The sequence below is a fragment of the Mirounga leonina genome, unplaced genomic scaffold (assembly GCF_011800145.1).
Source record: "Mirounga leonina isolate KUSES-001 unplaced genomic scaffold, KU_Mleo_1.0 Mir_125, whole genome shotgun sequence".
In the NCBI taxonomy this organism is placed as follows: Eukaryota; Metazoa; Chordata; class Mammalia; order Carnivora; family Phocidae; genus Mirounga; species Mirounga leonina.
The window spans coordinates 31,628,880-31,655,550 of record NW_023270305.1 but is presented as its reverse complement, the minus strand read 5'-3'; the positions used below and the strand labels follow the sequence as shown (position 1 = coordinate 31,655,550).

The 26,671-nt window shown below is 42.5% G+C and overlaps 1 protein-coding gene, 1 long non-coding RNA gene and 1 other non-coding gene across 4 annotated transcripts in view; 2 read left to right on the top strand and 1 right to left on the bottom strand.

Annotated features, from left to right (window-relative positions):
* The window catches only part of PTCD3 (pentatricopeptide repeat domain 3), a 27,761-nt gene extending 3,374 nt beyond the window's left edge, over nt 1-24,387 (top strand). The window contains exons 4-24 of one of the 2 annotated variants that reach the window (XM_035001132.1): nt 409-593; nt 4,945-5,013; nt 5,621-5,725; nt 7,213-7,336; nt 9,315-9,430; nt 10,608-10,675; nt 11,851-11,938; nt 12,443-12,503; nt 12,987-13,072; nt 13,776-13,920; nt 14,588-14,638; nt 16,915-17,004; nt 17,305-17,333; nt 18,174-18,280; nt 19,433-19,511; nt 19,601-19,691; nt 20,554-20,639; nt 21,133-21,281; nt 22,795-22,836; nt 23,415-23,573; nt 23,825-24,387. In XM_035001132.1, coding sequence (XP_034857023.1) covers nt 504-593; nt 4,945-5,013; nt 5,621-5,725; nt 7,213-7,336; nt 9,315-9,430; nt 10,608-10,675; nt 11,851-11,938; nt 12,443-12,503; nt 12,987-13,072; nt 13,776-13,920; nt 14,588-14,638; nt 16,915-17,004; nt 17,305-17,333; nt 18,174-18,280; nt 19,433-19,511; nt 19,601-19,691; nt 20,554-20,639; nt 21,133-21,281; nt 22,795-22,836; nt 23,415-23,573; nt 23,825-23,903 — 1,914 coding nt within the window. In that variant the 5' untranslated portion in view covers nt 409-503 and the 3' untranslated portion in view covers nt 23,904-24,387. The remainder of the gene's footprint in view (nt 1-408; nt 594-4,944; nt 5,014-5,620; nt 5,726-7,212; nt 7,337-9,314; nt 9,431-10,607; nt 10,676-11,850; nt 11,939-12,442; nt 12,504-12,986; nt 13,073-13,775; nt 13,921-14,587; nt 14,639-16,914; nt 17,005-17,304; nt 17,334-18,173; nt 18,281-19,432; nt 19,512-19,600; nt 19,692-20,553; nt 20,640-21,132; nt 21,282-22,794; nt 22,837-23,414; nt 23,574-23,824) is intronic. The other variant, XM_035001131.1, reaches the window with a different exon arrangement.
* On the bottom strand, nt 20,941-26,671 carry LOC118007899. Its single transcript, XR_004678518.1, has 3 exons — nt 24,525-26,671; nt 21,532-21,844; nt 20,941-21,278 (listed from the first exon to the last, which is right to left on the bottom strand). It is a non-coding gene; the product is annotated as an uncharacterized LOC118007899 (long non-coding RNA).
* LOC118008345 lies at nt 22,271-22,407 on the top strand. Its single transcript, XR_004678662.1, has one exon. It is a non-coding gene; the product is annotated as a small nucleolar RNA SNORD94 (small nucleolar RNA).

The following is a 26,671-nucleotide window of genomic DNA, read 5'->3' as shown; positions in this document are numbered from 1 at the left end:
GGGTGGCTCAGTCGGTTAAGCGACTACCTTCGGCTCAGGTCATGATCCTGGAGTCCCGGGATCGAGTCCCGCATTGGGCTCCCTGCTCAGCGGGGAGTCTGCTTCTCCCTCTGACCCTCCTCCCTCTCGTGCTCTCTGTCTCTCATTCTCTCTCGCAAATAAATAAATAAAATCTTTAAAAAATAAAAAAATAAAATCTTAAAAAAAGAATGCGTGGGAAAATGGATAGGACGAGGTAAGATTCAGGGTAGATGGTTTTATGAGCTAGGAGTGCAAATCGCTCGCCCTTTGGAGATGGTATGATGGACAATGCCAGAGAGGGTAGGCAAAGTATAGTAGGAACATGTACTTACCACCTTTAAGCAAAAGAACAGGACAGTTCTCTCATTTTCTCGTTTGTTTTTCTAGTGATCTTGAGAAATAAGAACTGGCTTTAAGTGAGACCTGAACTTTTTATTGGCCAATCCATACTGAGAGTGGAATCACTTGTTCGTTTTGTGGGTATGGAAATCCCTGACATGGGTCAACTTGTGGTTCTTGTTCTTAGGGATAAAGTGGCTGTTCTTCAAGCACTTGCATCCACAGTGAATAGGGTAAGTAGGAATTTTAGGTTTTTGTTGTGGGTCTTGAAAGTTTCTTAGAAATGATCTAATCCAGTCCCTTCATGTGACAAATGGGGAAACTAAGCTTTTAAAGGAACTGGCTCTGAAAGTCCTTGACTTAGGTCCAAGTCTTATCTCCAAAATCTTTTTTTTTTTTTTTTTGGCTAGGGTGTGATATTGTAATGCAGGTGATCTGTAGACCATCTTTGAGAAGTACTGTATCTACCATGCTATAAATTATGCAAGAATGTGGGTCCTGGAGCCAGTGTTTCGTTTCATAGCTGAGCAACTAGCTTTGTGATCTGCATCAAAAAGTTATTTTATCTCTTGACGTTTCTATGTGTTTATCTATAAAGTGGGGATTAATTATAGCATCAGACTTCAAGGTTATAGTGAGAATTAGTATATAATTGAGGGATTTAGGGCAGTGCCTAGCACAAAAGAAATGCTCCTTAAATGCTGGCTATTTTATTATTACTGCAACCATTTTAGTGAGATATTTGTCAATACCTTGCTCTGTTGACAATTCAAAAACAGTTTGTAGTCTGATAGATAAACTGAAACCTTGGTAAATGCCTCAGAAATGGAACTTTTTTTTTCTTTTAAGTAATCTCAGCACCCAGCGTGAGGCTCACACTCACAACCCTGAGATCAGGAGTCGCATGCTCTACTGACTGAGCCAGCCAGGTGCCCCGGAAATGGAACTTTCTGACTGATTATATTTTTCGTTCTATGTAAACTATACTTTTAATTTCAACTATGGGGATAATGTCTAAGATAATGAAGACAACTGCTGCAATATCTGCATGGATACTAAGCCTCTTTAAGGCCGTTGTCACAGATTTACAGAGTTGTTTTCTATTGTAGATGTTAAACTTAAGGAGTCTTGGGCCAAATATACCCCGATACATCCTAGCAGTTTCTCAGAAGGGGTTTTTATAATCATCTCCATGCTAGCAAGACATTGAGATTTTCAGCAGTTCACTTATCTCTAAATAGGCACCTGCAATGTAAACTGGAGTAATGGTCCTCTGAGACTGATCTCAGTTTTTTAATGAGAATGGCCTTCAAATCAAAGAAGTTGTAGAATTATGTGTGCAGTTGTCTGATTTGTCTAGGTTTGGGCCCTTAAAATCCAAGGTATAGTCACTTATTCATTCAGTAACCATATATTCTACACTTCTGATGCTTACCAGGCACTGTGCGGGATGTAGAATAAACTCAGCCCTTGCACAGTTCCTAGAGAGGGAGCAGGAGGGAGCACTGAGAAGAGGGTACGGAACCCAGACTGGGGAAGGACTTCCAGAGGAGCTGATAATTGGATTGCTGCTAGGAAGGTGAGCAGCAAGGATACTGTGGTGGGAAAGAGCATTCCTAGCAAAGGCAGCACCGTGCGCAGAGGCACAAAGGCCCAGAATGCATAGTTGGTATGGTAGGAATGAAGGATTTGAAGGGTGGAGAAATGAGAAATAGGCAAGATGATGAATGCTATGCTGGGGACTCAAGTCCTCTGAAGAGTTTTAAGCAGTGGTATAATAACCAGATTTTAGAAAAGACAGCCCTGTGGAGATGGGAAACCTTTCAACTTTAATGTAGCATAAAGATCCTAAAACTAGCATGTCCAGACCCAAAGCTTTGCTATCTCCTCAACAGCAGCTCCATTATTCTGATTGCTTGAGTCAAAACCCTAGGAGTTACCTGTGACTCATCTTTCTCTTATGCTGCACGTTAGTAAATCCTTTGTTTCTTCCTTCAAGGTACATGTGCATGGAGTCCCAAGACCACTCCCTGGTTCAGTGATTGGCTAGGAGGACTCCCAGGACTCAGCATACAGTCCTACAGCTATGATTTATTATAGAAAAAGGATACAAAGCAAAGTCGACTAAGGGAAAAGGCACATGGGGTGAAATCCAGAAGAAACCAGGTGCAAGTTTCCAAGAGTCCTTTCCCAGTGGAGTCACAAAGGACACGTTTAATTCCTCTAGCCGAGTTGTGACAGCACGTGTGAAACATCTGCCACAAAAGCTCATTAGAAACTCAGGGCCCAGAGGTTTTTTGGTGTCTGGCCACATAGGCACCCTGTGCCTGGCACATATCAGAATTCCAGACTTTCAGAAGGAAGGCAGGAGTTCACTGTAAGCCACATTTGCACAAACAGTTTAGGCACAGTGAGCCAGTCTCCTCAGTACTGGGGATGGTGGGAACCCTCCCAAATCCAGGTTTCCAGGTGCCAGCCAAGGGCCAGCCTTGCAAGCAGACCTTTCTAAGGACAGCAGTCACGGGCCTGGTAACTCTTTCTACACATTATCAGATTTTAAATTCTTGTCATCACCGTGACGGCTTTAGTCATCTAAGTCATCGTCATCATCTCTTACTGCCCTGGACTGATCACAGCTCTCTCTTCCACTGCCCAAGCTCCCCACAGACTGCTCGCAGTTAGGCAGCCCTAATGATCCCAGTAAAATATTGGATCACATCACTCCTTCCGGAGAACTCAAGTGGCCTCTCATTTGTCATAATTGGGGTAAAAACTGAAGTCCGTATGAGGGCTCCTAAGACCCTCCCATGATCCTCCCCATCCCCACATTACCTCTCTGACAGCGTCTCTTGCTGTCTTCCCGGGCACCCTACCCGAGCCTGGCTAATTCTGTTTCCCAGCAGGCACGCCTCTGTCTCAGGGTCTAGGGTTTGCTGTTCCTTCTGCCTGGACTGTTTCCCCTGAGATACTCACATTACTTGCTCCCTCACCTGCTTAGCTCCTTGCCTCAGTGTCACTCTTACAGTGAGGCCTTCCCTGACCATCCCACTTAGGTTGTAGATCTGCTACTTTCTTGTCCCTTTTTCTACTTCATTTTTCTGCATAGCCGTTAACTGTTTTTAATTTAACTATATATTGTTTATTTTTATTTTCTGTAGGTCCCCCCCCCACTAGACTGTAAGCTCTATTGGGGTGGGGGGTGATCTTATTGTCTCCCTTATAGCTAGAAAAATGCCTGGCACAAAGGTGCTTTATAAATAATGAATAGGAAGGCACTGAACTATGGCCATGGCAGTTGGGATAAGGGATAGTGGAGTCGGTAGGGGAAGTTAAGGAGCTAGCGATGGTTGGGTCTGATGATAGCTCAGTTGAATGGAAGTAGTGGGACAGGATCTACAGGTTGGACTGCAGAGTGGTCAGTACCATTCACTGAGAGAAGGCAGGACAGGTAGTAGCTTCAGGAAAGTTCACTTTGGGGATCCGTTTGGTTCGAGGCATCTGAGCTCCGGGGCCAGAGTGGAGTTGTTCCACACAGACTGTGGAGGACTTGGAAATCATGGAGGGAGGGAAAATGGGAGATAAATAGGAAGAATAAGTCTAGTAAGTTACAAGAAGTCCAGCATGTCACCAAAACTAGAGGCCCTAAACAGGTGTCTAACAAGGGTGGTGCAGAGGATCAGAACCAGAGCCAGGCACTAGTTTGTAATCAAGGAATGAGTAGTCCGGGGCAACTAACCTAGAACTGCCACCTCTGGTTTACCATTACATGACTGCCTCATTTAGTAGAGTGACATGACTGGATGAAATGAGCCTCCCATGACTATGAAGGATATGGGTTTTGAAAGTAGCAGCAGGAGGCTGAGACCCCCCCCCCCCCAAAAAAAAATCCTACCTCCAGGCCTTAGGTATGAGCAGCCTTCCCTTGAGAGTTGCAGGGAAGCTGTCCCTTGGAGAGTCCAAGTGAGTAAGACATGGCATGAAGGGGACAGTCAGGAGAGATTCTGGATATAGGGTGAGTTTTTCCTATGGAACAAAGGTCCCAGAAGGCCCAGGAAAGGCGGTTCCAAGGGAGAAGAGATGAATAGAGGAAGTAATTGGGGGGCAGGTTTTCAGTGGTACTGAAGAGTTTTGTTCAGGGTTCTCCTCTTAGAACAGTGTGAAAAAGTGTATAGAACCTCCGGCAACAGGACGCAGGAGCAGCTGCTGTTTGCTCCTTCCCAGAGGGCACAAGCGTATCCTCCGTTTGGAGGAGGGATTCTTGGGTGGGTAGTGGCCAGGCTTTGAAGGAATGCAGGACACTGGTGCCCATACTAGTTAATTCAGAGGATCTTTCGTTTAAAACATCAGTAGTTCCTGGTAGCACCCTCAGATCTAAAGAAGCAGTCATGGGGGTTTGAGCCATTGTTTGCTTGGTGTGTAATGACAGAGCTGAGAGTGGGGTATCGGTATTGGTGTTTCTTTCAGTATACATACCTTTCTGTATGTGTTACATATGTAATTAAAACTTACCTCACAGAGCTTTTGGTCATCAAAACTCAAGATCTTAGTGAAAATCTAACTAAAGAGATTTCTGTGTCTTCATAGGACATCACAGCTGCCCCTTACGCATTTCAGGATGACCCTTACCTCATACCAACATCCTCTGTGGAATCTGTGAGTGTTCTCCTGGAGTTGTTTTTTTTTTTTTTAAAGATTTTATTTGTTTATTTGAGAGAGAGAGTGAGAGAGAGAAAGAGCACAAGAGGGGGGAGCGGGAGAGGGAGAAGCAGACTCCCCGCCAAGCAGGGAGCCCGATGCGGGACTCGATCCCGGGACTCCAGGATCATGACCTGAGCCGAAGGCAGTCGCTTAACCAACTGAGCCACCCAGGCGCCCCTCCTGGAGTTTTTCTAGCGTTATATTTTATCTTGCTTGTTTGGGTGCAAACACGGATATAGAATTTAGCTTCGGTGTAAAAACCTTTGAAAAGGTAACAGTTTCAAAGCTTTAGAGATTGGCTGTGGAAGGGATTTGGGATTTAATACGTAGGGCTCTGACACTGGAGCAGTCCACTCGGTTTCAGTGCACTGGTTTTATGTACCCCAAGCTGTATATAAGATGTGACCTAAAATGTTACACTCAGTAGCAGAGGCGGATATATAACATGTGTAATTTAACTTCTAATTGGTTTTCTATGTATTGTTGCATTCTTTGAGGGGGAGGCTTGCTGAGGGTATAATTTTCATCTCTTGAGTCAGTTTAAATCTTTTTCTTTATGTAGCGTTCATTTTTATTGGCGAAGAAGTCTGGGGAGAATGCAGCAAAGTTTATTATTAATTCCCATCCGAAGTATTTTCAGAAGGACATAGCTGAACCTCATATACCGGTAAGGAGAGATGATAGTGATTTTTCGGGTATTACTACGTAAATGTAAATTAAACCACGTTTTCATGGCTAATATTTCAGTAGCCACTTGAATGTTCTCAGTATTGGGTGAAGTCTTTTGATGTGTATAGTTATCTTTGCTTACACTAGTAACTTTTTTTTTCTTTTTTTTTTTTTTTAACTCCTATCTGTATTTGCTCCTCATCCTGTTTTCCCTATTTGGCTTCTGTGACACCAGAATCTTAGGTCTTTACCTCTGTGACTGTTCTTTTCAGTTTTCTTCAGTAGCTTTTCTCTCCACCCCTTGAATGTGGAGGTCTTGGCCCAGATCCCTCTACTGTGATAGTCCAGTGTCCTCGTTTCTCTTTAGAGTGTGTCACCCCTTCTGCCTTTTGCTTTGAACTCCAAATTGTATTTCCAACTACCTCTGCGTCCTGTAGTCATGAAGCATGAATGTCGTGCGCACGCGGCGTGTCAGCCATCGCGCTCGGCGCCGGTGTTACGGGGGTCAGCGGAACAGAGGCACCTCTGCCCTCCGGGGTTTATTAGTGGAGATAGTAACCTCAGGCTCGTGTCCCAGACTCCTTTCTTCCTGAAAGGCATGCACCCAGGCACAGCCTCCTCAAGCAGCAGCTCTCAGTGACAAAGTAGGAGGTCATTGTGATTGTGCAGGTGACAGTGCCCGAGTCCCATGTGGGGACAGTGGCAGTGATAGCCCACCCGAGCCCTTGGATGTTTCTGATTAGCAGTTACTCTTCCGTGCTAATGAGCTCACTTCTGCTTGACGCCTTCCATGGGTCCCTGCCTCCCTGGCAGACAGCACTGTCACACCTTCCAGATCTCTCGTCGTTTACATTCACGCTGTGCTGTGATTCTTTCCTTCCTTGCTCTCTCCGTTAGATGCGGAGAACCCTGAAGGTAGAGAAGGACTTTGATCTGTGCCTCCAGTGCCTCGCTTCGTGCCTGGCAGAAAAGGGCATTCAATAAGTATCGAAATAAACTAGTGAGTGAGGTGAAATCAGCCTACCTTGGTGATGGTCAATGTTTTTAGAGTAAAAGAAGCATCAGGGCTGAAAGGGTTCTCCCTGTGCAAACCAGGTATCCTCTTGACACTTTGAAACAAGATTGGAAGGAAAGGAGAAAGGATAGTTTTCGGCAGGGGATGAGACAAGTTCAACTTGAGGGTGGGGAAGTTAGTTGGAAACCGGATTCTTTGGATATGAATTAAATATTTATTTATTTTGGGGTGCTTTTAAATTCTCCCTGAGCTAGGAGATAGTTAATTGATCTTGTTTTGGATCCTGGAGGGGTTCTTCGATTTTTTTTTTTTTTTTTTTTTTTTCTAGTTCCTGCAGAGATGTACACGTGGTACCTGGTGCATGAAACATGAATTGGGACAGTGAAGTTTTATTTTTGTGTGTTGGTGATAAAAGTTTAGTCCTGCTCCCTTTTACCTGTTTGTGGTAACTAGCCATTTTCTTTTCCTAGTGTTTAATGCCTGAGTACTTTGAACCTCAGATTGAAGATATAAGTGAAGCAGCCTTGAGGGAAAGAATCAAACTCAAAAAAGTCAGAGCTTCTGTGGACATGTTTGATCAACTTTTGCAAGCAGGTGACTCAGTTCATTTAAAGCACTCCTAAGAACGTGGGCTCGGAAGTGGGCTGTGGTTACGTGATCCTGCTGGTTGTGAGCAAAGGTTACAAGGATCTCTACTTGATGCGGTGTTCGTGCTTTTAACAGTTAATAATATTTCAAGTTGTGCTTCAGCTTTCAAAGTATAAGTGAAATAAGTGAGATGGAGTTGCAACTTAGTTTACTGTGCTCTTGGGCTGTATTGTGCAGCAGATAGAGAAATTATAGAGCCATTCTTCCTTGGCTTCCATTTTTAACGTTAGGTGTGTACATAACTGTATTCAGATTTCTTGTACTCTTTAAATATGTTTGGAGACATAGACAAGAGAGGAATATTTAAAAAGGAAAGAGCACTGAACTGGGATACTGATTCTAACTCTAACACTGATTAGCTCTGTGGCCTTGGGAAAAAAATCACTTAATTTCTCAGAATTTCTGTCTCTCATTCTCTGGCTCTCTGACTTTGATCTGGATGACCCTCTAGCAGAATAGGTCTAAACTGCATGGCTTGTCAACTGCCAGGGGACGAGTGTACCTGTAGTGACATCAAAGGCAGCAGGATTGTAAGTTAGTGGACTCCAGAGTGCTGTTCCGTGACTTAGGATAACAAGCAGTCAAACACAGAAGCGATAGGAACTGGACGGAATCACTCCGTGTATTCTCGAACACAAGAAACCTTTACAGAAAGTTGTATCTGATTGGAGAATTTTGGTGTGTTGTCTGCCGTGGCATTGGATATGCAGATGCATTGCTGACGCACGTTATAACTGAGAGAGGCTTTTGCCTCTGCTCATTGACTATGGTAAACGCTAAGACTGCATTCAAGCACGTCGTGCTCAGACCGGTCTTGCTCTAGTTTCATGCACTGTGCTGTAGGCGCACGCAGACATTCAGCGAGCGGTTCTAAAGACGGCGTGTCAGACCCGCAGCTCGGAGTCACAGAACAAGCCGATACGCTGTGGGGGGGTTGGAGAAAGTTTTACTGTCAAGCCCCTAATAAGTACCAATTTGCTTGACATTTCACTTACTTAATTTAATTCTATTATGTGCTGTGTTTTATAATCATTTTATAAAGGAAGCTGGTTATTAAGTAAGTTTCCAGGGATACACAGTTCTGGGATAGTAAGATCAGCCAGTCCAGTTTCCCTCCACAGCCTCTCTTCTCTCCACTCTGCCGTGCTCTTTTCTGAGATTTTAAATTTCCTGATTGGCATTTTTATTAGTATATTTTCTTTAGAAAAAATAATACTTCCTGTTCCCTTTTTTTCCCTAGTGTCAAGACGGGAACATAACGTTTTTGAGTATCACTTTTTTTTTTTTTAAGATTTTATTTATTAATTAGCACAAGCAGGGGTGTGGCAGGCAGAGGAAGAAGCAGGTTCCGCAGAGCAGGGGGAACCCGATGTGGGGCTTGATCCCAGGACCCCAGGATCATGACCTGAGCCGAAGGCAGCCAACTGAGCCACCCAGGCGCCGAGTATCACTTTTTTAAAAGCTACGATAATTAGACATTTATGCTAGTATTTCTAGGCAAGCGTTCCAGTGAGGGCCTGGATCCAAGTGGAATAGTTCTGCTTGCATTTGTTAAAAAATGGAACTGGGCCAGGGGAACTAAGTGGCAGTAATTTGCAGAGTGTTCAGTTTGGAAACAATAGTTAAAACCTTGAGATCGTTTCTCTGGGGACATGAGTATGTAAAATAAGTGAGCACAGGGTCAGGCATTGTCTTGTGCTTTAGTCCCTCCTGTCAGACCCCATGGTTAGTAGGGATTGTGTCCCTGTCTGCATTCCTCCAAGTTGATGTGGAGTGCGTACTCATCCATTCTTAGAATGGTTCATGACACTAAATACGAGCCAAGAAAGCCACAGTTTGTAGAAGAAGTGAAGAATTTTAATCCAGTGAGCTTCAGTTCTTTAATGTTTCAATGTTTCTTTCCCTTTTTTTCTCCTACCCACAGGAACCACCGTATCTTTGGAAACAAGTAATAGTCTCTTGGATTTGTTGTGTTACTATGGTGACAAGGAGCCCTCATCTGATTATCATTTTCAGAAAAGTGAAAAATCAGAAGAGTTGGTAATGGATTTTGGCAGTGATTTTTTTAAAATTTCTTTTGATAGCAATAACCATTTCAACATAAGGCGGGTTCTTAACGCCATATGTTAGGGTAGTAGAGATTTGTTCTGAGACGTGATATGGTATAGTAGCTTTGATAAAAAGTGGTTTGGAGGAAGAAAGATTAAAACAATTATTTTAATTCTGGTTTCCTTCTTAAAAATATTTTGACCTTGCCTACCACATGCAGGCAAAGCTTTGACCAGAAATGTTTAGGCAAATTCTTCTGTTGTTACTTACAGTAACCATATGATGTGTAAGGAACAGGGAAAGACTCCAGGGCCCCAGCCCCCCCCCCAAAAATGCATACGTAACATGGGCAGAGAGGAGTGACCACACTGCTGGGGGTGCAGAGCGGTACGGTGCCAAGGGCTGGCCTGTAGATAGGGAGTTCTATCTTAATTTCTCAACCCAAGAGTTTTATTTCTAGAAAAAGATCCCAAGGACATCTTTAGGTCATGTGAACAAAGATTATATACATCATTTTTATAATATTCATACGTGTAGTTACAAAAATGTGGAAAACTGGATGTCCAGTGGCATGTCATTGGATTATGGTAATGTGGTGATGGTGTAGTGTAGGTCTATTTGGCTGTGGAAAGATGCACCATATATTGATAAATGAGAAGATAGGCAGACAATATTTCATTTTTTTGAAATACTTTCATATGCATGAGGGAAAATGAAAAGTGCTTTTCCTTCCGTTTATGTCTAATTTTCCTCCACTAAATATGGAGTATTTACGTACAGAGTAATTAAGTCTTTTAAAATGTATAGGCATCTACGTGATTTCTGTGTGGATCAAGCTAGATAGAACCAGCTCAAGCCAGGCTGTGTTTGGATTTCCGGTTTCTGTCTCTGAGTGAGGCTATGCAGGGAACTGGCTTCATCTATCTACAGGCCATCAGTTCTCGTTTTAAGTGCTAGCTTTACTTTTCATCTCTCAGTGAGCTGATTTATGCTGAAAAAATTATCAGTTTTTTAAATGAACACTTGGTTCTTTTCTTCACCTTCTGTTGGATCTGTATTTTATTTTTCCGAAGTTTCCTTTGCCTTTCCGTGATTTTAAGTATTCTAAGTAGGAAAATGCATTGCATTGTTATTTTTTTGTTTTATTTCTGTTGATGGTTCATTTCAGGAGGAGGCCGCGGAGGAAAATGATGAGAAATCTAAGAAGGCTGATCAGCAGTTTGGAGTCACATGGAGGTATGTTAACACATCGTTAGAACCTTGTAGTATGGGTTTTTATGGCGCTTGGCATGTTCCCAAAGAGGTGCTCCTGAAGTTTTCTAAAATAGAATTTGTTTTTAGCATACAATACAAATGTGACCTTGGTATTCATATGCGTTTAGAGCTCGTTTCCATAGGATCTTTACTTCCAACCAGCAGTACAAGGTTGACACTTCATTCTTTGTAGCCCCCCCCACCCCATTTCACTTCATGTCACCTTCACCTAATGTTGGTTTCTTGGGTAGTTTCATCAGTGCTACTCGCAATATGTACCTCCTGTTGTGAAAGATTGGCTAATTTTGTTTACGTAAGAATACACATACACTAGAATGTAATTCTAAAGTAAGGCTGCTGGCCAGCAAGCAGAAATACTCAGCATTTCCAGACAAAAGGTGAGTAACGTTTAACTAACATTTCAGAATTTAAGTTAACTGAATAGAAATGTGTAAGAGAGATTTCACGTGGACATCTGGAGGAGAGCTACCATTAATATCTGAAGTCTTTTGAAGTGATAAATTGAATAGAATCAAACATTAAATTTCTTTAGTAGATGTTAATAATTTCGCATAGTGGTTAAGAGCATGGACTTTGGCATACCATCCTGGCTCAAATCCTGCTTCTGATTTCCAAGACCTCTGTAAAGAGGCAGAAGCAAGATACAGCATGGTCTCTATAACATGGTTACATTGATTGATTGATTGATTGACTGATAGGGAAGAAAGAAGGAAGGAAGATGCACCCAAGTGTGACACGTACACGCTGGAATACAAGAGAGAGATTCAGGAGAAACTGCTTGTCCGTGGTGGCCTCTGGGGAGTTGTATATGGTTGAGAGAGGGTGGGCAAACTTCACTGTATACCCTCTGTACACTTTTTTTTATTTGTTTAGTATTGTGAGTATATATTTTTTGTAAAAATTTTCAGTCCTGGTTCTGTCATTAACTGCCAAGAAGGCGGACCACTTGAGGTTTTTGAGCCTCGGTTTTTCCCACTTTTCAGAATGATAACCATGTCTCTCTCTCTGTCTGGATGGTAGGAATTGTGTGTATGAAGTGCTTGGCACAGTGCTTGGAACATTTTGAACTCACAAGAGATTGTGATAGCTATTGGTTTTTCCTGTTTCCCCTGGTTCGTTTACTCTTCTGTGTCTAGGGCAAAAAACAATGCTGAGAGAATCTTCGCTCTAATGCCAGAGAAAAACTCACACTCCTACTGCACAATGATCCGAGGAATGGTGAAGGTAACATTTATTTTTCTATTTTTATCTTTAATTTCCACTAAGTCAGGATTTTTCACCCTCAGAATTATTGACAATTGGGCCAGATAATTTGTCGTGGGGGCTCTCCAGTGCAACGTAGAGTGTTTAAAAGCTCCCTGTTCTCTCGGGGTTTCGTACGTAGCAGAGCAGCTCCCTCGCTGCGATCTATTGAAAGTCAGCCCTCGACACAGGGGTATGAATAAAAAAAAAAAAAGAAAAAGAAAAGCTCCCTGTTCTCTACCCACTGCATATCAGTACTACATCCTCCCCAGCCCTCAGTTGTGACAACTAGAAATATCGCCAGGAATTACACATGTCACCTGGGAGGCAAAGTATCCACACAGTGGATTATAAACTTCATGAGAACCAGGACCTTGTCTGTTTTGTTTACTACTGTATTCTCAAACCCTAAAACAGTCGATGTGCAAGTATTTCTTAAGTCAACATGTTAGAGGTTGCTTAATGTTTATGCTTTCTCTGTCCTAGCACCGAGCTCCTGTGCAGGCTTTAAACTTGTACACTGAATTATTAAACAACAGACTCCGTGGTAAGTGTGTTTGTGGAGAATTCTTTTTCTTTCGTTAAGAATCTGTAATATCTGGGACGCCTGGGTGGCTCAGTTGGTTGAGCATCTGCCTTCAGCTGAGGTCATGACGATCCCAGAGTTCTGGGATCAAGTCCCACATGAGCAGGGAGCCCGCTTCTCCCTCTGCCTGCCGCTCCCCCTGCTTGTGGTATCTCTGTCTCTCTCTGACAAATAAATAAATCTTAAGAAAAAAAAAAAACAACATTTTTGAATCCGCAGAATATTTGGATCTTGCCTCATTTATGAGCTCAGTTTTTATCTTTTCATGTAGCATTGGTATTCATTGGCATATATAGAAGCAGGAGGAGAGATCCAGAGCAGGGGGTGATTGTCTAGTGTTGTGGGCACATGGTAAGTGAGCTAGGAGCCACATGTGTATTACTTCTTTGCCTTAAACTGAGGCATTTAGGGGTTAAACTTCAACCCAGATTTTTGTGTTTACAGCTGATGTGTACACCTTCAATGCATTGATTGAAGCAACAGCATTGAGTGTGAATAAGAATATGGAGGACAAATGGAATAATATACTGGTAAGGAGGAACCCTCAGTTTGTCTTCTGATGGGCCTAAAATACCTTTTCCTAGAAATAAAGGGGGTGGAGACAGCATTTTTTGCACATTTTCATGGCAGATACAACAGCGCTGGGCACTCAGCGGTTGTGTGTTTACCCCCCCAGCAACCCTGTAGTTTAAATAGCTGTGTCTGACATGTGAGAAGAAACGTTAACTGACCCAGAGTTCAGAAAGACCTCAGTTGCTTTATTTCTCATCATAGTTTTTTAGTCACAAAAATGTATATTAACTGAAACGTTTTTATCAGGTAAGTCTGAAAAATTATGTTCATTGGATTTAAATAACTTAGGAATAGAAATGTTTTTATGTTTTTACATAAATAATAGAAATGTATCATCTTTTACTTAAATACCATGTTTGTGTGTCTTTATACCATACTGCTGCTTATTTTAAAGGAAAACACTGCAGTTCATTCTAGTCTGTTGTTTTGCTTTACTAGGCAGGGTGAAGACAGTTGGACCCCTTGATCAAGTGAGGTGGGGTGACTTCTCTAAAAGGCAGAGTGACTGGTCCTGCTAATAGATAATTCTTAAATTAGGGATATATTTAGTAACGTTAGACTTAGCCAGAGAGCCAAGTTCTTTTTTAGTGTGTAATATTAGTTAATTGGACAAATTACCTACCCAGGCAGAAACGAGACTTACGCTTTTGACTCAACTAGGAGTTGCTAAAACAAATGGCTGCACAGAAGGTGAAACCAAATCTACAGACATTTAATACCATTCTGAAATGCCTCCGGAGATTTCATGCATTTGGCAGATTGCCAGCCTTACAGACCTTTCGTGAAATGAAAGCCATCGGAATAGGTGAGTATGTGTCATGTCCCTCCCTGGAGGCTGAGCCAGTGCTGGCCAGAAGTCTTAGATGCAGACAGGTAGAAAAGAGATGGTAAACTTTTTGCCGTTTATATAATGTATTGAGAACTTCGATTCCACCATTTGGCATTACAAATATTTAGTAATGGTGGGAGCTCCTTTATCTTCATGCTCTTTATAGCAAATTACAGTGTTCTTTTAATATTTTAGGTACTTTTCTGTGGATTTTTGGGGAGAACTGTTCACTTAAGAATTAAGTAGTTTTAAATCCCATGACATTTGCTAGCGTAATTAAGTATTTGAACCTAAATGTGCTACTATGTTGTATAGTTTTCTGTAATTATTAAAGGTTGTTTGGGCATCAGTTCACTTCAGTATGTTTTAGTGTTCTTGAACGAAGAATTATAGTATAAGTGCGTTAGCTATAACATTTACTAATGATATGTCAAGGCTTTCTAAGAGTGTTTATGATCCCTTTCCACTTAACATTAATTAAAATGAGCTACGACAGGTCTTTGTTCAGAGGAATAGAAATGTATCATCTTTTACTTAAATACCAAGGTCAGTGTGTTTTTAGTTCAGTGTGCCTCAGTAAACTGTATTTTTGGACAGCTGTGTTTGACTTCTTTCTTATTTTTTTGTCAACCTGGTAATTTAGAACCCTCGCTTGCAACATACCACTATATTATTCAGCTGTTTTATCACCATGGTATGTATGACGTTATGTATTAATTTATATAGAAAGCTGACACATTCCCTTATGTTTATGTGATTGTTACAGGTCTCTTTCACTACATACGATTTAAGAATAGAGAACACAAATTAACATTCCTGTAGCCTGAGCAAAAAGTTATTCCAGCTGGAGGGGACAGGGCCATTAAATGTACTAACAGTGTTGGTGTACAATTACAAATGGTCCAAAGGTGGGGCGCCTGGGTGGCTCAGTCGTTAAGCGTCTGCCTTCAGCTCGAGTCATGATCCCAGGGTCCTGGGATGGAGGCCCGCATCGGGCTCCCTGCTCAGCGGGAAGCCTGCTTCTCCCTTTCCCTCTGCCCCTCCCTACCGTTCGTGCTCTCTCTCTCTCTCTTTCAAATGAGTAAGTGAAATCTTTAAAAACAAAGAAATGGGGGCGCCTGGGTGGCTCAGTCGTTAAGCATCTGCCTTCAGCTCAGATCATGATCCCAGAGTTCTGGGATCGAGCCCCGAATGGGGCTCCCTGCTTGGTGGGAAGCCTGCTTCCCCCTCTCCTCCCTGCTCATGCTATCTTCTCACTCTCTCTCTCTCTCAAATAAATAAATAAAAATGTAAAAAAAAAATCAAAAATAAAAAGACTTAAAAAAAAAAAAAATGGTCAGAAGGTATGTTACTCTGGAGTTCTTTTGCCCCTCCAGAGCTGTGCTTTTCAGGCAAATAGCCGTTAGGCACACATGCCTCCTTAATGAAAGTTAAAGGACATTGAAGATTTGTTCATCGAATTAGTGCTGGGTACCCACGTGTGGCCGCCGGCTGCTGTATGCAGTGACGCAGCGAGAGAACATTCCCATTTGTACAGGGACTTGTTGGACAGTGCTGCTCCACCGTAACCTTGACCTTGTAGGAGAACCTTTTGGCTCCGTTTGTCACATGCTTTAGGTCAGCCACTTCCTGTAGGAGCTGTGCTCTGTTGAACGGACTCCAGAGCAAGGCACACTGGAGCTGAAATTTCACCTCCATCATTTACCAGTTGTGCCAGAGGGACTGGATACCCTACCTGAGTGAATACCATAGGGTCGTAACGATGAAATGAACTATGCCCAGTGTCTTGTCTCTGCTTGGAAGGCATGCAGTAGGCACTTCTAGTCTGTCAGTTTTTAGCCATTTGCCCCAACCTGAGAAAGAACCCCTGGGTTCAGAAATGACTGCTTCAGTCCTTTTCTCCTGTGGTTGACTTTATATATATAAAACAGAGAAGAACTTGAGTATCTCTGTTTTGGTGGACTAATTTTACAAAATCCACATCCTCACCTATGAGGAGGATTTTTATTTTTTAGGGTGCCAGTGGGGGGAAGAGGTAACAGACTTTATCTTGGAAACAGGTAAACAGGTTCCACAATAATTATCTTCTAAAATTTTACTCAACCTTGATGACGTTATAGTGAAACTAGTGTTTCTGACCCCAAAGCCTGTTGCATTTTTTTCTGCCATCACACATCACTTCGGTTCGGCTGCGTTCTGCTTCCTAAGTAACACTCGGGAACATGGGGGCAGACTCAGAGGAGAAGTGTCCATTTGTACACATAGGTAAACTGGCTCCCTGCAGTAACCACTTACACGTATTTACTCAAAGGAGAAAGCCTAAAGAAAGGATACATGTAGATTATTATGTAATTGATAAAATGATTAGAAATGCCAGCAAATGGAAACACGCTTGAGGAAATTGTAGAAATACATCTGTACTGTCATTAAAACTACACTATCACTTGTGTGCGGATAAGGTAGGGAACAGATTGTATGAATAAGGTGATGTGTTGGGAATTGTGTAGGTGCATTTTATACTTATTAGTACTCAGTTCATGTGATTTTAAGAGGATTGCCTAAATCCATTAATTCTACAGTTTTCTTTTTCTTGGCCTTTTCATCCTGATTATACGTAACACAAATGATTACTAGCAAAAAAACGTTTGTTTTTCGAAGTATGTAGATTTGGTGAGGTTGTGTGTGTCTCCCACTTCGGTGAAAGTCAAGCTTGAGACAAGATTAAAGAGGAAGGGCAAGTGTGCTGGGAGCACATAGCCAAAGAGCTGGAACTGTCCAAGATCGTATGGAGAGTTCCCCTCTGTAGTGTGTGCATCTGCTCCTTCAACGAGCATGCGCTCCGCCAGCTGTATGCCGGGCAGTCCGCTGCAGGGGGAAGGGGAGGTGTGGCCCCTTGAACTGCATTCTGTGTGGTTGGTGGGGGTACAGACGGGACTCCTTATGAAGCCTAATTGCTTTTTCGTTCTGCAGAAAACCCTTCAAAAGGATCATCGCTCATACTCTATGACATTATGAACGAATTAACAGGACAGAAATTTTCCCCAAAGGACCCAGATGACGGTATGCACAGAAATTGCTTGTGTGCAACAAAGAGCCTGCTTTCCCGATTGCCAGTTATTAGAGACCTTATGATAGGACAGGGTTTAATTTAGCTTAGTTGTCTGATGGTCATTATTCTGAAGAAGCCAAAATACGTGTGGAGCATTGCTCTATGCTTCCTCTCCTAGAGTTTTTATTCCTTTAGGTTTAACTTACACATTAACAGTTTTCTTGAGTTTTATTTTTAGGATTTTTATTAATGCTCACTTGAAAATATATTTTACCCATTGTAACCAAGACTTTGTGAACTTTGATTTTCAGATATGTTTTTTCAGTCAGCCATGAGAGCAGTAAGTACTGTTTCTTGTTTAACTTTTGTTTTTCTTTTTCCTTTTATCCACTTAAATTCCTCTGTAACTCGTGCGGGGTTGGGGATCTCCCCTAATTCTTTCACTTTCTCTGTTAGTCTTTGGTCCAAATTTTTTTTTTCTCTTAAATTCTATACTAATTCACATAGCATCTCTACCTTTATTTATTGTATATGTTTTCTTTTTTTCACACCTTTGTTCAGATAAGGTTTCAGAGTATTTCATGTTTACCTGTTTGTGACTTTTTAAATTGATAATGGTTTTGAATTTTGGTTTTTCATTTTATGTTAATCAGAAGAAGTTTTAGGCAGTTTCAGAATGGATTAGCATATCCTATTCCCTAAGGATAATTGCTTTCCAAAAGTTCAGTGTGTATCCTTGTAGGTTTTTTCCTCTAGGTATTCAAACACACACAACCAGACACATTTCCATTATATTTTGTTTGTTGACAACAACATAGTATTTCATAGGAGGGAGGGACTACAATTTACTTTAACTCTTCTACTGTGAGTGTGTTTTGGAGTTAATTCATGGGATTTTTTGCAAATACAGTGATGCTGAAATGAGCACTCTGTCTTTGACCAAGTGTTTTCATAGGATTGATTTCTAAAGGTACAATCACTAGATCAAAATCATCTTGTTTTAAATTTCACATAACTTGAGGTTTGCCTTTTTTTTTCCCCTCAATCTTATAACTCATTTGCTGTCAACCAGTAATACATTGAATCTGCATGAGTATTTCCACAAGTAACTCTTTTTAATGTAATGAGCCACCGTTTGGCTGATAAATCTGAGTGATGCTTACTGTTTGCAAATTTTCAGTGCTCGTTTCTCAGAGATCTAGAACTTGCTTATCAAGTACATGGCCTTTTAAACACTGGAGACAACTGGAAATTCATTGGACCAGATCATCGGCGTAACTTCTATTAGTAAGTGTGTTGGAAATGTATCCTTTTGCATTATTGGAGCTTCTTTAAACAACCATTAGTTCTGTAAGTGGGAGACTGTTGGTAGCCCTCCTATGTCATCTCTGCAGGCACCATGCCCCTAACTTACCGTACATGTTAATTGAGCACTTGGAAGTTCAAGCAGTGGTAAACTGATTTGCCAGACTGAGATGTCTGCTGTGTATCTTTTAAACTCTTTTTCTTTGTAATGCTTTAAATACACATTATCTTTTTTCTCTAGGCCCTATTTTATATTTTTGAATGTATGGTAGGGTAGGTCCCTAACAATTTCAACACAGCCTCTTTTTGTTTTGTTTTTTTGTTTTTTAAGATTTTATTAGAGGAGGGGGAGGGGCAGAGGGAGAGAGAGAAGCAGGCTCCCCGCTGAGCAGGGAGCCCGATGCATGGCTCAATCCAGAACCCTGAGATCATGACCCGAGCTGAAGGAAGACACTTAACCAACTGAGACACCCAGGCACCCCAGCCTCTTGTTTTTAAAGATGAAGATACAGAGATGAAGCCCAAAGAGACTCCTTAAATGAGTTTGATTTCAGGTAGATAAAAACAGGAATTTGGGCGCCTGGGTGGCTCAGATGGTTAAGCGTCTGCCTTCAGCTCAGGTCATGATCCCAGGGTCCTGGGATCGAGTCCCACATTGGGCTCCCGGCTCAGCGGGGAGCCTGCTTCTCCCTCTGACCCTCTCCCCTCTCATGCTGTTTCTCGCTTGCTCGCTCTCTAAAAAATAAAATCTTTAAAAAAAAAAACAAAAAAACAGGAATTTAAGGAGGCAGCCTGTTAATAGGCATGTGATGATTGTCTTCTATGTGTCCATATCCTTGCTTCACATTGCATGCTTTTAAAGTGAATGTGATATTCACTGTTGGCTCACCGTGAGCTGAGAGCATGAGGAGGCAGTCATGAATGGCCAGCTGAGGATAAGAAGGTATTAATTGGGAAGTCCAGAGAACATAGTTAGCACCTCTTGAGTCAAGCATTGGCCCATGTAACTTGACATTGTTTGTAACTTACAAATTGATTTTAAATTCTGTGGAACATATCCTATAGCTGTGCTGTAATTCAGTCATTCTGTTGTTAGGGATCTGAGATTAAACCTACCTTTTCTCTCCATTACAGTTCCAGGTTCTTCAGTTTGCTTTGTCTAATGGAACAAATTGATGTCACGTTGAAGTGGTACAAGGACCTGATACCTTCAGTAAGATGATTCATGACCTCTCATTGTAGATGTGCTTATGGGTATCTTTGCTAATACTTTAAAAATGTATTCGTATTTCTCTTAATCAGGTATTCTTTCCCCATTCCCAAACTTTGATAGACCTTCTCCAAGCATTGGATGTGGCCAACCGGCTAGAAATGATTCCTCAAATCTGGAAAGGTTGGTTTCAGTTTGTATGTTCAGGCCCATCTCACTTCATTGCCCTACATTTTGATTAATGTAAGGGATGGAAATTTCCTTTTTTTTTTCACTAAATTAAATATATTAGTTAAGGTCTGCTTTATGGTTGTTGACTCACATTGCGTATAATATTGCATGAGTAAAAATGCATTGAAAGTGACCTAAATAAGTTCCTTTGTGACAGGAAAAGGTAGAGTTTGTGCATTTGTTGTGTGACACGACAAAGGGAAGATCCTAGTGCTAATTACATGGCACACCCTCAATCAAAATTCAGGTCTCCATTCGCAAAGCCTTTGTTATTCGTCTGTACCATGCTGCATCATTGTGACTCAATTGTTAACCAGTCAGTGATAAGTTTCTAAGAAATGGGCGTGATTGTGCGTTTCTGTGTATAAAATTGGCTGCAGAAGATGCTGTGTCTCATCTGGTAGGTGATGGTGATCGCAACTTGAGTTTTCTGTCAGCTTCAGGTTTCCATGTCTGAACACTGAGACCATAACCCTGACCTATTTCACAAGATTGCTCTAGTGATTGTTACATCAAAGATGGTTGACAATTACCAGGTGCTATAAAACAGTGTCTTGCCATATGGAGCTGGTAGCTGCTCCAGAGTCGTGCACATGCTGTGTCTCGCACTTGACTGGGAGCAGGTTACTGCCTTCCATCGCTCCTTCATCCATTTTTACCGTGAATTATCCTGCTGGTTTCCTGGAGACCTGGAATAGTGTCAGCACCTGACTTTCACCCACCAAGAACTGTGACAGTGGACAAAGGTCAGCCGAAGAGTTTTGGTTTTACATGACAGTGATCACCATTCACTATGTTCTTTTTCTGTTTCAAGATAGTAAAGAATATGGTCACATTTCTCGCAATGACCTGAAAGAAGAGATTCTGATGCTCATGGCAAGGGATCAGCACCCACCAGAGGTAGGGTTATATCCAGATTCAAGTTATGTTACAGTGATTAGAAGTGTACTAACCAGTACGTTCTCTAACATTGTGGACCTTGTAAGGGTAAGTTCCTTGGTTTCATCAGGGAGATGTTACAGAGAATTCTGCTACCTAAACCCAGATTTAAATTCTACATCTAAACATACCCAGCCATTAGCAGAATCCCATTTCTAAAGTCACTTTCATTCCTCCAGCCCAAAACTGTCTTGACAGTAGTAGCTTTTTGAAAAAATTCCCATCTAAAAAGAAAACCCATAATGTATTTTTGAAGGATGTGGCCAATATTCAAATTATTTACCCCAGAGCAGGGCAGGGTACGTTCTTTTTTATTGCTGGTGTACTATACATGTGATGGGTTCAAATGGTAAAATGCATAGCTCAAAAATGTCAACGCTTTTGTGGAGTCTTCTGAACTTAGATTCTCCTAAAACCAGCTAGGCAGTTCTGCTGACTCTTCAGGGCCTCTCAGCTTCAGGTGGCGTTTGCTGACTGTGCTGCAGATATCAAATCCACTTACGAGGGCCAGGATGCCAGACAGATTGCTCCTGAGTGGCCAGCCAACTGTCTCAACTATATAGCTGTCCTCTTTTTAAGGGCTGGCAGAACGCAGGAAGCCTGGTGAGTACAAAACCACAAGTGTAAATTAGAAGCATTTGTACTTGGATCTCAGAGAACATTTTCCCAGTCACTAGAATTTTCTAATTTGACTATTAGATGTGTAATCAGAAAAATGAGTTTTCTACATAAGGAGTTTTCTCTGGGACTGCAAATACCAACTGAAAAGGAAACTTTTAGAAGACCAGTATGGTATATACGTTGTATTTAAGAGAGGACACAGCTTAATAAGGGCTAATTCTCTATTTCTCACCTGTTTTCTGTATCCATGGGCAAGTAGTCACTTGTCCTGTCCACTTAAATAGAATGATCAAAGAATCTTATTTTTGAAAATGCCTTGGGCATTTGGCTTATCCAGGTATTTCAAGTGCAGGCTGTGCACTTGGACTTCTGGAAACTGACATTTAAAAACGGCCTTGACTAGGGGCGCCTCGGTGGCTCAGTCGTTAAGCATCTGCCTTCGGCTCAGGTCATGATCCCGGGGTCCTGGGATCGAGCCCCACGTTGGGCTCCCTGCTCGGCGGGGAGCCTGCTTCTCCCTCTGCCACTCCCCCTGCTTGTGTTCTCTCTCTGTCAAATAAATAAAAAAAAATAAAAATGGCTTTGACTAGAACCGTCTTTGGTTTGTGTCACTGTGTACCTACCAGTTAGGTGTTTTCATCAGCCCTTGCTTCACATACTAATTCTTAGTGTTTGTGAATGGACACTTTACATGCATTCCTTTTTCCAAAAGCAGAGAAGAAAGAATACTTTTGTTCAGTAAGTGGGGTACTTGTATATGGATTTTTCAACACAAGAAAGTAACTTGAACATAGGGTGGTCAGCCCAAAATGTGGGTGTTCACTGTCTTCAGGAAAAGCTGGTGAATGAAGGCTTTGCTACCTTAATTGGTCTTAGGAGTGTAAATCACACACATGGCCTGCTACACTGCTAGTGACAAACCTTTGATGCTCGAATTTGTTAACTCAGGTTGACACGCACTTGTTACGAATCAGGCTGTGATGATTGGCGCAGGGGTACGGACCTCAGCTGAATCATGGGAGCTGAATGTATGTGTTTCACCTTTGTCTTGCATGTGGCAGGATGCTGGTGAGCACTTACATGAGACTCATGCCTTAATCTGAGCCTGCTCTTCGCAATGTAATTCTAGGACACTGATCCCGTTCTGGGATCGTAAGAGAGGAAAGAGATCGCACTCTATTGCATCCCTCTCTGCTGCCCACAGGGTGCATCCTGTCCCTGCGAGGACCGAAGTGATTCTCGAGAAGAGGATATTACCCCCCGCAGTAATTCTCAACACTGGCAACGAATCAGACTTGCCTATGAAACTTGAAATGTACATATTTGAAGTTTGGGAGAAGGGAGTTGAAGCACCGAAGGTGCTTTAGATGTGAACAGGGCTGGGAGCCCGTGGAGCTCACAGATCTGTGTCTTCAGGAACTTCAGAGAACAGTTGTGATCATCCGCTCACCTTCTGTGCTATTTATATTCATATCTTTCTCCATATCTTGAACAGGAAAATGTTGGGGCTTTTCAAGAAGCATAATAAGATCCCTGGGTAAGTTGAATTTAACAAGCCTCCCTGGGCACATCCTGGAATTAGCTGCATGGTCTTAACTCTTACCATGGGATGATTGGAATTTCTTCACATTCCTCAGTCACAGTGATTGAGCATTCTTCTGCTCAAGCAAATGGACAGTTGCTTCCACCATCTACGGCATCCTGAAGCAAGCACTGTTTTTAATCTGTGGTTGTTGATTGCAACACACTGGGCATACACTGAACAACAGATCCTTAATGAAGGCACACTGGATCGATGTTCATTGTATCTTTGACCCTTTAGTCTTCGTGGCAGTGCCTGGGTGGCTCAGTTGGTTAAGTGTCTGCCTTTGTCTCAGGTCATGGTCCTGGGGTGCTGGGGTGGAGCCTCATGTCTGGCTTCTCATTGGAAGTCTCCTTCTCCCTCTGCTCCTCCCCCCACTCATGCTGCCCTTCATGTAAGTTTACCTCCAAAGCTACTGTTGTGGATTTCATGACTCAACTTTATAGGATACTAGGTTTTACTTTGCATATGAATCTGTGAGGGGGCTCAGGGATTTAGTTGGGGAATGTTGACATTTTGCCTTTCTTTTACAGAAATGAGTTGTTGAATGAGTTTATGGACAGTGCAAAAGCATCCAGCAGCCCTGCCCAGGCCATTGAGATAGTGAAGCTTGCAAGTGCCTTCAGCTTGCCTGTTTGTGAAGGCCTCACCCAGAGAGTGATGGCTGACTTTGCAATCAGCCAGGAACAAAAGTGAGTCCTGCATCAGATGGAGCAGACGATTTGTCCATCTACCCATTCAATGTTTATAGCTTTCTTCCTCCTGAACTTTTTTCTTTGCAAAACACCAGGATGTGATACCTATTTATTTCACTTGTCATACATGTCAGAGCCTATAGATTTGGCTCTTGGAAACTTTTCCCTTTTCATTAGAGTTTAAGTTGCAGAGTCCCCTCCCCCAAGCCTAAAATGCAGTGTAACCCTCTAGTTTATTTTCCTTACAGGGAAGCCCTGGGAAACCTAACCTCACTGACCAGTGATAGCGACAGCGACAGCGACAGCGACAGCAATGAAGGCAAATAAAAGTGGGCGAATCAGGAGCAGCTGTGGCCTAGCATAGTAGTTGTACTTAAACTTGAGAACTGACATCTCTGTTCAACTGTCTTGTGAAGAAAACAAGAGAATTCAGACTTGAACTTCAAAGAACAATAGGTATAGCATGGACTATTTAAATTCCTAATTTGATACTTCCTGAGCCACCCATTCAGGGTTGACCACTTGAACAGAAGCAGCACTACCATTTTCTGTGGACACACACAGTGAGGACACGGCTCCTGGCTTCAGCATAAGCTCTGTGCATGAGCAGTGTTCGTTCAGCCGACTTCACACTGCTGCCCAGTGTGGTCTGTCTTCGCGTCGTGGACTTGGCCTTCAGTAGCCCAATTTAAGGGATATTTTAGAGGTGAGAAATTTGCCATTGTTGTTTAATCATTTCTAAGACGCATAGTGTTTGGGCTGCACGTGTGGGAAAATGAAGGCTGTAAATAAACGCTGTAGTTAAGGTGCATTTGTACGCATTCCCATTACTTTTACACAGCCTTTGTCCCCCCTCCCCCCCCCCCCCCCCCCCCCCCCCCCCTCCCCTAAAAGAGCACCATCTCCCTTGCTCCCCCCCCCGCCCCCGCCCCCGCCATGTGCCAGCACCTTTAGTTGTACTCAGTGTACTACAAGTGGTCAGAAGGGAGGGCCGCTGGGCGCCTGAGTGGCTCAGTCAGTGAAGCGGCTGCCTTCGGCTCGGGTCATGATCCTGGGGTCCTGGGATCGAGCCCCGCATCACGTTCCCTGCTCCGCGCGGAGCCTGCTTCTCCCTCTCCCTGCTGCTGCTCCCGCCTGTGCGCTCGCTTGTGCTGTCACATAAATAAAATCTTTGAAAATCTAACAAAATAAAGTGAGGACTGCTAGTCAAGAACGTCTACTGCTACTACTGGCATTTCTCTTACCACTGTGAAACCTCAGTACTGGAAGTGAGCAGGAACCTGCAGTTTACAGGAGCATTCTTGCCCTTCACCAGGGCTTCCGCAGGCTGCTTTGCTCATTCCTGGTCCCGGATAGTCTGAGGGGGCCCCATGAGTTCCTCCCAGATGAACAGCTTCATCCTTACCCTACCAGGGCTGCCACTGATGGGCTACTGTTTCGTACCCTTGTCTGTTACATGTATCTGCTTCGGTTCTTTCCGTCCTCTCTCTAGACCTGGACCCAGCCGTATATCCTCAGAACCCTAAGTATTGGTTCATGTTTTCTCCTAGATTGCCGGTTTAAGACTTCTAAATAAAGGACAAAGGGGGCAGGGAAATGACAGTAATGAGCTATTAAGCATTCACGTGCATTATTCCCTGACAGAACGAAGCAAATGAACAAAAGGACAGTTAAGCTGATTAGCCTTTGATCTTGGTTTACAACTTCCAGGGAGAACCTGGCTTCCTGGAAGTTTCTGTTCACTCTGCTCCTTCCCATCTTTCCTACAGATGCCTGCTCTCTTCTTGGCCAAGTACTCACTGCAATCCTTATAAATGTGGTATACTTCTCTCCTTGTCAGGCCCCAACTGAACCCTCACCTTAGTCCTTGGTAGCTACAGAGCTGATAGGACAAAGTCCCATCTGGGCTGATGTCATGAAAATTTATAATGGATTTCAATGTAGTTCAGTTGTTTTAACTGCTGTAGTTACTGCAAATACCCAGTCTAGGCAAATAACTGCTTCAAAGTTTCAGAAAATTAACCCTATAGGACTGGTCTCCATTCTCTCAAGAACGAGCTCAAGAGGGGGTAGGGTCAGAGGGAGAAGCAGACTCCCTGCAAAGCAGGGAGCTCGATGCGGGACTTGATCCCAGGACTCCAGGATCATGACCTGAGCCGAAAGGCAGGAGCTTAACCAACTGAGCCACCAAGGCACCCAAAGATTTTACTTTTAATCTCTACACCCAACGTGGGGTTCGAACTTTTAACAACCCGGAGATCGAGTCGCATGCTCTACCAACTGAACCAGCCAGGTGCCCCTCCATTCTCTCACTGCTACATGTTTATTCACGGACTAATGAAATATTAAACTCTAATAGTAAAAGATGTTCTGTTTCTTTATGCCTATCAGTTTTTGCTTTTGGTCCCTGGCTCTCCCCTCAATTTGCTGTCTTCTTCCTCACAACGGTCTCTAATATAACTCAAGTACTGCATGCCTAAAAGGCATTTACTAAAATGAGTGGCTTCTCGGTCATGTACGAGAACTCATTTTTAAGACCATTCTTAATAGGTTCTTAACATTTCACAGATGTTTATATAGGAAATATATATTACATTTACAATCTAAAATCAGTTCAGTATTTTAAACAAAATGGTATGAAAAGAAAGATTTGAGTTCTAAATCGAACCAGTTAGGACCAGAATCAAGTTTTGAAAAGCTTTGGAACATTAATGGCATATAAAGCAACCATGTTAAAATAATCCAAAAACAGCCTTTTGGAAATTGGGAAATGAGGGTAGTTTAACTATTTTTTAGTAACTTACCAAAAAGGAACAGGAGAAACCAGAGCATCAGAGGAATAAACTGTGGAGTTGGAACCCATGGAATGGGAAGGGTCAAGGGAGTAGGCCTGCTACATGTGAATAAACTTGTTCAACATGCCTCAGATCACCAGTGTGTGTAAATTAGGAACTAATAGATTCGAGGTTCATAAGAACATTTGAGGACGCTAGCAATAAAATGTACTGTCTGATGTTTGTCTTTAAACTGTAGGATTTAAGACAAAATTTGGGGGGTGACGATTAGAATACTGAAATGGATTAGAAAATCAAAAT